The sequence below is a fragment of the Lagopus leucura genome, unplaced genomic scaffold, assembly GCF_019238085.1.
Source record: "Lagopus leucura isolate 7727_CA_CO unplaced genomic scaffold, USGS_WTPT01 Super-Scaffold_100002, whole genome shotgun sequence".
Taxonomy (NCBI): Eukaryota; Metazoa; Chordata; class Aves; order Galliformes; family Phasianidae; genus Lagopus; species Lagopus leucura.
This window is the reverse complement of record NW_024962263.1, coordinates 34,812,787-34,828,149: the sequence shown is the minus strand read 5'-3', so window position 1 is coordinate 34,828,149 and position 15,363 is coordinate 34,812,787. Positions and strand designations below refer to the sequence as shown.

Here is a 15,363-nt window from a genome sequence, read left to right as displayed (position 1 = left end):
CATTATCAAGAAAATTGCAGCGATGTGACTGGTGCTTCAGTGTGGGTAAATGGAGTACCTCAACTCTTGGCGCTGACAATAGACTCTTCTAAGAAATGATAATGCTATGATTAAGACATAAGTCTAGGCCTCAATACACCTGGGAATTCTTGTGTGACCTTGGCAACAGATTTTTTGTTGCTTTTTACTTCTCTGCCTGAAAAGTTAGAATAATGCTTTTTCATTTTATTGTGTTATTTAGTGATAAATATACTACTTTCATGAGCAATTCAGGAGATACAGTTATAGAGGCGCATAGTTAGATAAATGCCATTAGATTTTAAATGCATTCTGTTTGGCTTGCATTTGCATGTGCTTGTACTTAGCACTAGTGGAAGACAGACCAATTTTATTTTGCTTCCCAATTCTGCAGAGAGAAACTTAGCTCTAGGCACACATATCCAAAAATTGTGCATAAAATTCACTCTGTCATGAAAGAGAACCTAAAAACGTAGTATGTGAATTAAGAATACATTTTTTTGGACTTCCTGTAGCTTGTCCTTTTTGGTACTAGTGTTGTTTTCATTCCATCTATATTTTAATATGTATATTTTCTTGTTACAAAAAATATATATATATCACCCTGGTAGCTTTAGAGTGTTTTTATTCCAGTAGAAGCACCTGAATATTGTTTCACTGATACTTGGAGACTCACTGATAAGAATGGTGAACCTCAGCAGGTTTGGGGGCATTGGAACATATAGCAGAAGACAAAGCTACAAAATCTCCACGTACGCCCTACCTGGGACTTGGAGCAGCTGCTTCAGCCCGCAATGCCATGGGCTGCTCTTTAATCTGCACATCTTTGAAATGACAGACCACAGTGCATCCTCCTGTGTATTTTGTATGTTCTGTGCCAGAAGTTAGGAAACTGTTTGCTAAACTACTGAAGCTGAAAAAGGTGTAAGAAGTAGTATAATAATAAAAAAAAAAAAAAAAAAAAAAAAAAAAAGGTAGCTGAAATAAGAACCCTTTACATGAGTCTCGATGGGGGCTGTTAGATTCTCATGTTTTCAAAAATCACATCTTTCACGTACTGAGCTTCAGGCTTCTGGTGTTGGTTGTTGGGTTTTTGTTTGTTTGTTTGTTTGTTTTTAGGGGGTGTTATCTGGTCTCTGTCTTGTCACATATCACAAGGTTTACCACTTTCACAGAAGTTGCCATACCTTCTGTCATACCCTCTGAAATTTTATCTACTGCACTAAAACAGTAACAGTGCTTGGGGTTCACTTCAGTTAACCATTGCAAGTGCTATAGCAGTTGTATGTACCATCAGAATAAGGTGTGCATTAATTGCACAGTGCATCGTGCTACAGAGAAGTACACTAGGAGTAACTGTGTTTGCATCATTTAATCAGTGTGGTTTTAAACATCACTTGGCATCAGTTGTAGACAGATATGTACAGCGATTCTTTGAACAAGTGCTATCAAAATTAAGAGCTAAGCGGTGTTTAATATATGTTAGAAAACACTGATCACTGGTAAGTTTTGAAGTGATCTCTCTCTCCTGAGCTAAATTGGGCCTCAGCTAAAAAGTAAGAAGAGCTAATGAGATGACCTGACATAATGGGAGGGTTTGTTTACTAGTCCATATTTGAGCAAGATTCATGCTGTGTATGATTGACAGTCATTACGAATTCTTTGGCTTTTTAAGACTCAAGGCGCCACAGCCTTGGGTGAACTTCAGTTCACCATGGAGTTGTTTACAGAAGTTAACTAAGTAGTTACTGAAGAATCACATGCCGCATTTCACTGAGCTGTTGTGGAAGGGTATGGATTTGCAGTGCAAATGGTGATGAGTCAGGTTAAATCCTATTCCAGCTCTCTTGCAGTTGATTTATTCCCTCTGGGAGCATAGCCTCTCTGGCACCTGAAAGCCCTAGACATCGGTGTTGGCCTTCCATTGCTCACTACATCCAAACTTCTTCCTACATTGTGGCTTGAATGCTATAGCACTGCGTCAAAATCAGATTATGCTGTTCCACGAGTGCCAAGAATTTTCCTCCCTCTTCAGCTTTTGCATTAAAAATTAGAAATTGTTGCAGACAGTATTTCGGTATTTCCATGAAAACCATCCTTCTAGTAATTTTTATTTCACTGTTCTGAATGTTCTTTAGTGAGTGTCTCTCCCCTGGTGAAGAGATAATTTAGTTGTAGGTCTACCAGAAAAATGTGCAGGAGACATGCCTTTGAACGTGCAATTAAAAATTGCTTTGGCCTGTTCTCTTTTCCTGTTTTATCTTTTCATAAACTCACATCTAATTTGATGACTGCTGTCATTACAGTTCTCAAGGGAATTCTTTCTCACTGAATGTCATTTTTGCATGTTTACTTTCCCCGCAAGTATTAGTGTGTAGCAGCACAAGTTCAATCTTGCATGGTTTTGTATTTGCTTTTGTTACATCCTGTTTTTTCTCAATTATGTTGTTAACACTTCCTGAGAATTTATTATTATCTGCGTATTCCATCTATCATCAATCTAAAGGCTGTAGATTTCTACCTCAAGCTGACCAACTGTTACACATGTTGCAAGTGTAGCATGAGAATTACTCAAATTTGGAACACAACTAAGCAGCTGGGTGGAAGCAGCTTGAGTTGCTCTGCTTTTCCTAGACATGCCGATACTGTGATTCCTGCATCAGCGGTGGCTCAGGAAGCAGCTCCTTTGGTGTCTACTATCTATGCACAGCCTAGTGCTATCTAATACTGGGCATGAAAGACAGCTCATTTAGATACTACTGTATCAGTAGCACTGGAAATACATCTCTGACTGTGTAAAGGGTCAATTATATGAATTCCTTCTTCCTTTGAAGATATGCTGGAAACATGCTGCTTCCATCCTTCACCAGAAGTGAATCATGAAAAGAACACTTTGGCACAAACTCGACCCTCAAAAGTGGTATAAAAGAGTTACCTGTCTTTCCAACCTTCACTTCACTTAAGGAGGGAAGACTTAGGTTGGTTATCAGGGGAAGTTCTTTACTGTGGGAGTGGTGAGGTGCTGGAACAGGCTGCCTAGAGAGGTTGTGGATGCCCTGTCCCTGGAGGTGTTCAAGGCCAGGCTGGATGTGGCCCTGGGCACTCTGGTCTAGTATTACATGTGGAGATTGGCGGCCCTGCCTGTGGCAGGGGGATTGGAGCTTGATGATCCTTGAGGTCCCTTCGAACCCAAGCCATTCTATAATTCTATGATTCTTCCCATCCCACCTTACAGAACCAGCACGTATGTTATTTTGCATTTCTTAAATAACCCCATAGTTAATGCTGAACCCATGATACTCTGAACTGAAGAATTAACATATTTTTCAGCAGTCATCTCTTTAGGCATTTTTAGCCTCGATGCTCCCTGTGCCTCGGGTGGAATGAGGGGGCAGCAGAGGGAAGGCCACCTGATATTTACTCCTTCTCACAAGCATTGGGTCACACTGCACTGATACCAACTCTGGGGTGGGAAATCTGGTGGTAAAACCTAACAACCACCTATGTAATTAATCCATCTTTATCTGATGCCATGTACCAGTCTGGGGACAGCTGTGGTTGATTGTGTGTCATGGGTATATATGTAAAGGTGAACATCTCATCTTATTATTTTGAAAGGTGAAAATCATAGAATCATAGAATCTTTAGAGTTGGAAAGGACCTTTAAAGGTCATCTAGTCCAAATCCCATGGATGTGTATGGATAGATCAGGTTGCCCAGGGCCTAATCCAGCCTCACATTGGAAGTCTCCAGGGACAGGGCATCATCCACATCTCCAGGCAGTCTCTTCCAGTGTTTTACCACCCTCACTGTGAAAGACTTTTTTCTTATATCCAACCTAATCTACCCTCTTTGAGCTTGAAGCCATTTCCCATTGCTCTGTCACCACAAACCCTGATAAAGAGTCTGTCTCCTTTCCTGTAGCTCCCCTTTATATATCGAAAGGCCACTTTCAGGTCACCTTGCAGCCTTCTCTTCTCCAGGCTGAACAGCATCAGTTCTCTCACCCTGTCCTTGATGTGGCATGACCTGTGGTTTTCAGACTAAGTAATCATTGTGCTTTATGTCTATTGCAAAAATTTACAAATATTATTATCCACTAGAATTGCATTTGATGCTATAAAAGTAAATAAATAGGTCTTGCTCCATTGGAATATGTATAAGTTAAAACTCCCACTTCCTTCCTTTGCTTTTTTTCTGAAACACTGTGATACCTGCTCTCACTGGACCAACCATGAACACGTGTCACTTTTCCTATTTCTTTCCTTATTTCCAGCAGATGAGATATTGAACTGTATGGAGGGTCCAGAAAAAAAAACTGCTAATTAAGTTATGATGCTCTCCCTTCTTCTCAAAATTAACTGATCTTCTATTGGCCAGCATAGCTCCATCTATCTGGCAGATTATTACTTCTAATCATATGAATCAGTGCTCATTCTGGTGTGATTTTGATGTAGTCCATAAAAGACAGTACGTTCATCTCCTCTGATGCTTTGAATATTGAAATAGAACATTTTTTCTGGTAATTTTTCTGCATTAATAATTGCTTCTACTTATTCAGAGAGTGCTAGCTTTTCTGATAACCTACCCTGTAGACTCCTTGACACCTTGCATCCTGAGAAGTCTTGTCCTTGAAGTTACTACAATGCACTGAACTTATTGCTGATGTTTTGTTAGCATTTACTAGCAATGTCTTGGCAGAGGGTGACCTCTAGTACTGTCTCTTAAACATTTTCAATTTACAGACTCAAGAATTTTTGCTGTCTTTGCCTCTCATTCTCTTGAAGAGGTCAGCCCTTTACGAACTTGCCACAAGAAAGAAGTTGAAAATGCCCTGTATACTCAAACAGCTCGATAGGAACATAGCTACAACGAACAAGAAACATACAGTTCATTTTAATATTTATAGAAGAAATTCACATTGTTTTAAATGAGCAGCTGCTGTCATTTGGCTATGAGCAGATGTTAGACCTCCGAAAGCTTCACTGATAATTAAAATACTAACAGTTAGTGTTTTACCCCAGCTGCAGGTTCTGTTTACTGTAAATTTGATTTTAATGGTACCTCTGTGCAGTTATTGAATAGAGGTTTGTTTTCTACTATAGATACAAAAGTGTCTACAATGAAGACAAATGGTTATTTCCCGTAATTTACTCTGGAAAGATATGAATATACAGTGTAATGTAGTTGAATTGATAAATGAAATGCAGAGATGACTATCATGTAGCAAATGGCATCTCTGTTATTTTAACTAACAAAAATAACTAGGGAAACTTACTAGTTCTAGTTATTGCCAAACATTCTGCCTAAAAGCTGCCATGCTTTCCAAATGGGTTGAGACATGCCCTCAAGAAAACGACAGGTGCTCCTTTTTACTGAATGGCTGCATCAATCAGAATAAATAAATAAAGGAAATCACGATACTCATAATGTGATCAGTATGCAGGAGAATATAATTTCTGCTTGATCATTTCATAACATCGTGTTTTATTTTAGGTGTCCCTTACAAGTGTCTGTTCTCCTTAGTGCATGTATGCACATCAAACGTTGGGAAAGGCTGGCCAATTTCAGAATTGTTAATCCCAAGGGCCTGATTATGCAAACACAATGCATAATGCAAGCTACCATGTTTAGTCCCTTTGAGACTATTGAGGCTAACTATGGCAGTAAGCAGTACTCGTGATAAATAAATGTTTATGAGACCAGGATCTAAATGTATATATTCTTGAAAAACAGAAACTCTTGCTAAGATAATAATGACAGAAAGTAGTTTGAGCTTTTTTTTTAACAAAATAGTTACCGTCTGAGATTGTACATATTTTAGAAATCTAGATCATTTGTCTTATGATCAGAGCTTGTGGTTTCTTCGTTTGTTTTTCTGATTTTCTCATATTAGCATTCCCATTATTTTTTTTGCATTATCTTGTATGCCCTGTCTGCCTTGGAAACAGAGTTCTGCAGCCTGACCAAACACAACTGGCATCTCTTGAAATCCAGATTCTAGTTTAGAAGTGCTAAAAATGCACTTTCCCATTGCACTGCAGGATTAAAGCAGTAAAAGTCCATTCGTGTAGCATCAATGTCAGTCGTTCCCAAACTGAGGGCCAGAGCAGCCTTTGAAGCTGGTCTGCGAAGAAATGTCCAAGCTGGCTATCTTCATCTCCAGCTGCTAAATTGCTTTGGAAAAACTAGCTAAAATAGCTAAAATACTCCAAATACATTCCTAATGCTACTCATCCATATAGGTAATTGCAGTATATGCCTCAGTGAGGCTTTTGCTCATAACTGGGAACGGAAAAGAAAAAGCCTATGTATGTGGTGGCAAGTGGATAAAGAGGAAAAGTAGTCTAGAAGAAAATCTGGCTGTGAGCACACTAGGCAGTCATAAACTCTGTGCATTAACACTGTACCTGTTTGCCATCATCTGTGGCAGTGGCAGCACGTTCATTTTTCTTTGCCCAGCTTCTGTGACACTAGGCTCTATAGTGTTCATTTTTGACCTTGAGCACAAGGAAAGAGAAACTGAATTCTTTCAGAGCGAAGGCCTTTTCCCAAAGGTTAATTGGACACTAGAGGGGAACTAAACCAAACCAAACCAACTGTCTAAACATCGTAACTGAATGGCTTAGCTATTTATTTTGGTGGCTATTTCTTGTTTAATTTCTTTGTTGTTGGTGCTGACATAGTCCTCTAAGGTATGGGATGCAAAAATAACAAACAGGAACTTTGAGTCTGGTTATCAAAAGAAAAACAGAAAATTGTTTCCTTTTACAGTTTGAGAAGCTAAAAGGACATCTGTTTCTTTGTTTAAGATACCTGAAAGGTTAAAACTTCACCCTTTGTACAAGCAATTCTTAGAAGACCTTGAAGCTTCTGGACGTGCTGGTGGATAAAGGACAAAGCTAGAAGCCAAGGACATCTTTAGTTTTAGCATCAAGCATGACATTTCTGGATTTTTAAGTAGAAAATGAACTATTTGCAGTATTTGGGAGTTGGTTGTGTTTAATTATCTTTTTTCGGTAATGGTGTTCTGAGAAGAAAAAATCACTGTGTTGGTATCTCTCTCTCATTACCATTTATATAATAGTGGACTTTTTTATGTTTCTTAGGGAGCTGGTTAAGTTCCCTATAGGTGTACTTATGTGTACTGCTTTACAAATGTATATTGCTTTTGTGGACATAATAGTTCTGACAGAGCCCTTTTGGCTTGCTGATTTATTTCACTTCTTGGTTTGACCCATCCTGTTTTCTTTCCTCAGTAGAAAATATGAATGAGCCTTCACAACCTCTATTATTTAGTAGCTTAACTAGCTGGTTTTGAAAATGCTGGCCCCTGTATAGCTTGTACATAAAAAACCTTAGAAAAGAAAAAGGATTTGAGTATGTGTAAGGAGCAGAGATTTGAAAAAACATGGTTTATTGTTATGGCTTCCAAAAATCAGGAAAATCCCGAAGTCTGCATGCTACAATTCTTACACTGCACTTAATCAATTAGAGGTAGTTAAAAACAGAAAAGAAGAGAGTGCAGAAATTTGGAGCTGATCAGATTTTCAGCAGGATCGAGGCCTAAATTACTCCTTTATGAACTAGAACGGTGAGCTTAACATACCACTCAAAATATTTTATTGTCACGGAGGCAGTAACTTTAAAATAAAAAAATCAGTTGCTCATTCAAATGGTTGCCAATGTAAGCTGAATTTTCTGTATGTTGTAATCGCAGGAGGGTTGTATTTAGCTGAACAAAAAGATGTTACTTTGCATCCGCATTATTTAATATCCATCACATTGTACTAGATACCAAATTTTTGTAGGTGTCAATAAATAAGGCTCCTAATCACCAAAGTAAGAAAAATTAAGCACTGCAGAAAAAGATGCTATAAATCAGGTCACCTGGAACTTTCTCAGGAACGGCACGAGAGCCGTTTCAAGCTTGCTGTGTAAATGCAGATCATTTCCTTTGTCGTAATAGATTATTTCATTTCTGACTTACTGCTTTGTCCTGAAGGTGCTCCTCGGGAAGGAGATCCCGTGCCCGGCCTCACCATGCGCGGCTGCTGCCACAACTTTGGGGCAAGGTTTAAAATTCTGAGGAGGCGGCTGGCGGAGAGCAAAGCGGTGCTTTACATACAATATTAGCAGAGACTTTCCTAAGGCATTAGGCATTTCTTTCTGAGACAAGCCTCCTTAATGCCGTCTTTATCTGCTACACGATGCATGAAATCTACTTTCTGTTTTAGAACTGCAGCTGACCCCCGACCCCTCGCGTGGCGCCGCAATGTGACCTCGCTATTGTCATCAGCTTTCATTCTCCTGAAAATCCTATGAATTTTTATTACAAGTTTTTTTAAACCAAGCTGAGGCTTCAACAAATTACTTGACACAGATGAGATGAAGTTGTTGAAGTAGTGTTAGATAAGTTTTACAGCCAGCATGTGTGCTGCTGAACAGTACAAAGCCAGTGTCCTACAATGTCATACACCAGTAACTGCTGAGCCTACTATTGGATAAATACATCATTTTATGGAACATTGATTGTTCTATAAACCCAATGGAGTATTATGCTCTATGATCAAACCATTTAGATTGTGTGTAGAGCACAGAAAATGCCATATTCAGGATGGTACTAAAAGTGCCATTTGTGTATTTTATGGATGTCATTACGGGGGAAACTTCTCTCTGTAGGCCCTGTTTACTGCAAAATTTTTTAGTCTGTAATGACATTTTTCATTCACAACGTATGCCTTCAAGAGAGGGGGCCCTTGTTTTATTTGTTTCATTCGAGTTTACTGCACAAATCCTGTACATTTTAATTAAATGTAAGCTTAACAAAAGAATAAGGTATTTATTCTGTAGGGAACAAATGATGACAGTAACAAAAGAATAAAACAGGCACACAAAAGGAAGTCAGGTGCTAAGGAAAAGAGAGGGGAGAAGGTACTAAACCCTATTTGTAGTTTCCCAAAAGCACATTAAACATCAAAGCGTTTCTTTTAGCCCTATTTTGGGACTTTGTGGTCTCTGAGAATTAAAATAACCTGTGAATATGGATTTAATGTCTAAAAAATCCTGACATTTTCAAATAAAAAACTAACAGTTGCTCAGGACTCCAACTGATAAATAATGGCCCCGCTGAAATGACAGACTTCTTGGAAAGAAACCAATTCTGTGATCATTGCACCCCTAGATATGAAACACCTCTTTACAAATTGTCCGAATATGAGCTCTCATATCATTATATTTTGTCATTTTAATGCCTGTTTGTGTATCTTCTTAATTTGCAGTGACATGCAATCAGCAACAAGTCCAGTTTTCCTAATATTAATGTGGGCTTGCATTGCAGCTTATGTTTGCCATGTCAGCCAACACTTAGCCCTTCTCTTTCCCAGCTTCTAAGAGGGGGTTAGAGGCAGACTGAATTTACTAGGACAACGTGATTTGTTACTACATACAGTCCAATAATGTGACATACTCCTTAAATGCATAAAAACTCCTACAAATGGGCTGGATAGCAGTGCTCCGTAAAAAAAATGCACTGTTCCAAAGTTGAAATAGCAGCTAAGCCTCAAAATATGTTGTTTTCTAAATATCTTCCCTGCTTGGCTTTTCACTTGTAAAACAAAAGAAAGCCAGTAAAATCTGCAGTTCGTATTTACCATGAAAAATCACTAAAATTGAAGATGATGTTCCCAGTAAATTCTTGGTCATAGTCCAGTTAAAATTTAAAGTTACAGTAGATTCACATTAGTTTAAATGACACTTGAACTTCTACATTGCTCAACATTAATTCATTATAGTTGAAATGGAAGAATCTTCAGTGGGTGAATCTTTTACAGTCTGATTGAGGCTGTTACATTTTATAGGAGCCATTTTTCAAAGCAGTACTGACAGCACTCGAAGTTATTAAATTGCTGAATCAAAAGATGGACCTGCAATCGCATTTATGAACTGTGATGGAATAGCTAGGGTTGCACCGAGCCGAGGTTAAGATGTTGGTGTAGTTAAGCTTCATCACACCCCTTAGTGACAGCAGTATTTACCCATGCAGTTTACTTTAATGGTCAGGAAGTGGCTTAACTCACCTCTGGATTCAAATAGATTAAGTAAGCAGTCAGAATGGCATAATTATCAGCGCTGCAAGGGATTCACCGGGTAGCTCTTCACCCAAGAGACTTCCTGTTCAATTGCACAGTAAAGGCCGGAGTTGCAGAGATTCACGGGTACGGCAATTATTTCAGGAGACGAAAACAGGATGGATTTCCTTTTTCTTTCCCTTCCCCAGAGCAGAGCTTCTCTTCCATGCAGTGGTGCTATGTCCTGTGCAAAAATTATCATTATCTTAAGGGAAAGATGTCATGATTTTGCTGCGTGCACGTGAAAATTATGATCGCCGTGTTATTTTGATTTTGAAATCCTGCAGAAAACGCATGATTTGTAGAGTTATTTTGATTTTGTGCCACATCACTGCCAGGCTCCTCTTTTATCACGTCAACAAAGCAAGATTCCTGAGAGAATTAATTACTTCTACTGTATTATAAAATGTGGAGGAGCTAAGATAATTGTCATTTTATGTTGATTTCCCCTTCCTATTTTTCTGCTCTTTGGGGGGTCTCGTGAATGTCAGTGCCTACAGAGAGCAGAGGAAAAGTGGGGATAAGAACCAGCCCTACCGCAGTAAGCCTCCTTACAGCTTATGCCTGACAAAATGTACTTCAATTGCATGTGCCAGATACATCATGCAGCATCACTTGGAAACACTCTAATGGTTTAAATTGTTAATTTTCTTTTCCAAAGATAACCCAGCCTTGCAAACTAAGATGGAGAAAGTTGTATAATGTCAGCTGAGACTTCTGAAAGTGACTTGCAGCCTTTCAGCATAACAAAATCGCCTCTTTTGCTTCACAGTGTAGTTCTCTACCAGAAGCTTTGTAATAGAAAAAAAGATGAATAGACAGATAGATAGATGGATTAATTGATAGATTAGGCAGAGATAGATAGATAGATAGATAGATGCAAGCAAGAGCTGAGTTTTTTAGGCACCAATGTTATTTTGGCATGTTAGCTTGACGGTCACCTAAGCGTATCAACAAAGTCGCCACAAAGATGCCAAGTACTCAGTCTCAGTGTAGCACATCTCACAAGTGTGAAATTACATCCAAGTAAATGAGCAATCTGAGGCCATGCTCTGGGGATGGTGTGCAAGACTTCCTGCTGCCATGGGCATCTTTTGCTTTGCCAAATAAGTGTTGAGAACTGAGGAGGAAACCTACAATGACAAAAAAATGTGACTGAGTAGCAAAGTAAGCCGTTGCGATATGGAGATACCAATATTTTTGTCTATTAATTGATTTCATGTAGACATAATTAAGAAGTGCGACTGAGCTTTCTCTGGCCAGTAATTGTACAGGACATCCTGCTTAGAGGGAGAAAACAACTGACTGTTTTCTCTGGGTAATTAGGTTGGTGAGCTGAGTCAGCAAAGTGTGTTGAAAAAAACCATAGAATCATAGATTCATCTGGGTTGAAAAAGAGCTTCAAGATCAAGTCCAAACATCAACCTGATCTACTGAGTCCCATCACTAAACTGTGTCCCTTGGTGCCATGTCCACATATCTCTTGAATATCTCCAGGGATGGGGACTCCACCACTTTCCTGGGCAGCCTGTTCCAATGCACAACCACCCTCACTGTGAAAAAATTCTTCCTGATAGCAAGTCTAACCCCCACGGCCTTGACTGTGCGTTAAAGAAAAACAAATTCTATACATTCATTACACTATTACAAAGGAACAGCACTGATTAACCACAAACCTAGGCACATACTCCATCCTGCCATTTGCTATTGCTATCTTAAGATGCTAGGTGGGAAATGAAGGGGAAGACAACAGCATCAAACTGACAGCATGGCAATTATCTCGCCAACAAAAGCAGGGTTTTAAGAAGATCAGCCACAGTTTTTCACACATGGATATGTTTAAGAAAATGTATGATCCTAAAATTCATTACCGAAGTACTGAAGTATCACCAATAGGATCTTCTATAAAAGATGTGTTAATGGCTTTTAACTGTATACTGTATTTATCTAGGCTTTTTTTTTTTTTTTTATAATACAGCATAGTTTAAAAAACACATTTAAATTGTTAATAAGCTGCAGCATTGTTAAACTCAGCAATTACTTCAACCTGTAAATATGTTATTTGGAAAACATGCAAATTGGTTTTGTTCGCTTGCTCATTTTATCTGTGTTTTCTGCCAGTGAAAACTAACAATTCTCAAGGAATTTTTTTTCATTTAGGCTACAAATTGCTGAAGTAATGAACTGATATTTGCCATGATACCACCTTAACAGAATATTTTTTTCTTGTAGGCATTGTATCCAAGTCTTATGAATGCCGACTGAAGGGGCAAGGAGCAACCTTTGTGGAAACTGCCAGTCCTTTTACTGCAGCAGCACTGGGAGAGGTTTCTCCAGTTAAAGAGAAGGTCTTTCGAGGCAGCAGGAGACAGCAACCATCGCCTGAACAAGTTCAGCAAGTTATTATTATTCAAGGATACGATGGTGACTTTGCGTTTGATGTCTCTGCAGAAGAAACAGCAGCGGCGACCCTTCAGACTCTGGCAATGGCTGGTCAGATGGCCAGGGTAGTCCACATTACAGAAGATGGGCAGGTCATAGCTACAGATCAGAACAGCTCAGATGTGAGTAGTATGGTTCCAGGGCAGATACTTACTGAGCAGCTGGCCGATGGTGCAACACAGGTGGTAGTGGTTGAAGGCTCAGTAACAGGAACTGATATGGAGGAGGCTGTTCCTATAGATGCAGTTCCTGACTCCAGTGGTGCTGTACTGCAACAGATAATGCAACAGGAAGTTTTGGAGTCTTCTGAAGCTACAGTACATCCTCCAGACTCCTCTTCAGCACTAGATGCCTTGCTTTGTGCTGTAACAGAGCTGGGTGAAGTGGAAAACAAATCTGGACTCCCTGACAGAAGCAGGTCTGGTCACAAAGATTTCTTGCAAATGCCAAACCCAGAGGTGCCCAGTGTTCCCAGTGATGCGGGGAGACAAGAAATACAAATGTTCCATGAAGTTCAAGAGACTCAGGAAGATACCAAACCTATGGAAGTAGTGACGCAGGTCATGCACCCATCAGCTATAATTGCATCTCAGGAGAGAGCTCAGGCTGCCTTCAAGAAAATGGTCCAAGGAGTATTGCATTTTGCTGTATGTGATACAGCTGCAGCCGATCAGCTGATAAAAGAAGGTGTCACTCAGGTCATTGTAAATGAGGAGGGGACTGTGCATATGGTAGCTGGAGAAGGCTCTCAGATAATTATGCAGGAAGCTGGTAGCCATGCACTCAGCGTCCAAAGCGAACACATGGATTTAGTTGATTCAGATGGGGAGATATCGCAGATTATTGTGACGGAAGAAATAGCTCAAGCCATGGTTCAAGGTTCTGATGGCAACTTCTCAGAAGGTGCGACCCACTACATTGTCACAGAATTGCAACCAGACGTGCAGAGTGAGCCCGGTGTGTACTCGCACGCTGTGATAGAGACGGCCGGGTCTCAGGAGATTTTACAGGCTGGTACCGCCGTGAAACCTGAATCCCCTGATAGAGCAGGAGAACAGTTAACAAGCATGGTCATTTATACAGATGGTGGCTCACGAGTCATTGAGGGCCAGAGAGATGATAACGAAGTACAAGAAGCATGAAGAGCTTTATCTCCTGGGCTTGATGCAGAACAAAGCTGGAAACAACCAGATCCTGGAACTTCTTCTGTAAAACCTTCTGCACGCGGTATCTTCCTAGGCAGGTAACAAATATGCACCCTGTGGGAGGTGAAGGTCAGCAACTAGGAAGAGTTCAATGAAAAGTATAGTCTTGTCACAGTAGCTCTGAGAATTATGACACGGGATTATTTTAAAGCGAACGTATTAGTACACAGAAGAGGATAGAAATGCACCCCCACCCCTCACAACTAGGGATTGTTCTGTTCACTGCTTTGGTTTGTTTTTCAGATGGTTTTTTTTATCTCAGGGTAAGTCCCTGCCTTCTGTCTTTTTTGCCTAACATAATTGTAGGAGTAAAATATTTTCACACGTGTGTACATTTTATAAAGGTAAATAAGCAAAAAATACCAAAAAGTGCATCATTACAACAACATTACAAGGGGATCAAGTAAGCTTACATGCTGAAATTGGTGCCCTTCTTCATTTCGGAGAACAGGTGACATTCTCTTTCTAGAATCCTACTTTCAAATATCCCTGGTGAAAAGGATGTCATCAAAATAAGTATTTTCTGCATCTAGAATGAAATTGTTAATAGTAGCTTACTGTTTCCTGGTATCACATAGAACTTTTCCTAAGAGCTCAGAATACAATGTTTCAGAAAATTGTAGATTATACACATTCAGAAAACAAGCATTTGATGCCTCTATCTTCCACTTAAATTTAGCTGTGAGTCCTACATAGAAAATGTGCAGTTTTTGAAAAAATATTCTCACTGTCAATGTTTTGCTGCTCTTATAAATTGTGCTTCCTATAAATACCATTTCACAGTTCATTTTGTGAGCTACTTTTGAAACGTTCTGGGGGGTTTTAAAGGAAATTCTGACATTGACATTAACAAGTAGGAAAAAAAAAAAAGGTGACCTTGTATTTCTTGCATAGTCTGGAATGTCAATTATTCTGTGGTGGATATACTGCAATTGTTCAATGCAAGTTCATGTTGAGAAGGTTTGTTTCATGGTACAACTGCTTTTGTTTCTTAAAAAAAAAAACTAACAAAATTGTAAAATATAAACTGGCAAGTTTTTTGCTTTTGCTTTGTTTTGTTTTTGCTTTTGTTTTGTTTTGTTATTTTGTCTTTCAAATAAAATGTTAGCATTCAAATAGAGCATCATGATTTTTAATATTAATCAATAATGGAAGTGGCATTCATTCAGCAGGAGCAAAAAACCGCTGTCTGTTAGGTCTGCACATTTCCTCTTCTCCTTTCTCAAGCGAGCTAGATAGATAAAGATAACAGAGCCTAATTTTTGTGTGTGCCTCATGTATGCTTATATAGCATCATGTGAGTGGTTAGGATACACACTGTGCTGACTGGAGATCGCCAGGTTTCCTGTGTTTGATATCTTAAAATTATCAACTGTAAGAAAGTTGGGGCGAGGCAAAAGAATAGTTCCTTCTTGAAGGAACTGTTTGAAAGCCTGTTTTCTGATCGAGCTGCTTAGAAAAGGTGCTTCATTCTGGAGCTGTAAGATCCTGCCGTCTTTTCATCTCTCATTTTTTTCTTTTTTTTTTAATTGTATTATTTTCTAGGAATTATGGTTGTGTCTTTGTCA

The 15,363-nt window shown here is 39.2% G+C and overlaps 1 protein-coding gene across 2 annotated transcripts in view; it reads left to right on the top strand.

Annotated features, from left to right (window-relative positions):
* Positions 1 to 14,821, top strand: part of ZNF407 (zinc finger protein 407) — a 339,779-nt gene extending 324,958 nt beyond the window's left edge. For both annotated transcript variants that reach the window (XM_042869285.1, XM_042869286.1), the window contains exon 9: positions 12,381 to 14,821. In XM_042869285.1, coding sequence (XP_042725219.1) covers positions 12,381 to 13,732 — 1,352 coding nt within the window. In that variant the 3' untranslated portion in view covers positions 13,733 to 14,821. The remainder of the gene's footprint in view (positions 1 to 12,380) is intronic.
* Positions 14,822 to 15,363: the final 542 nt, after the last annotated feature.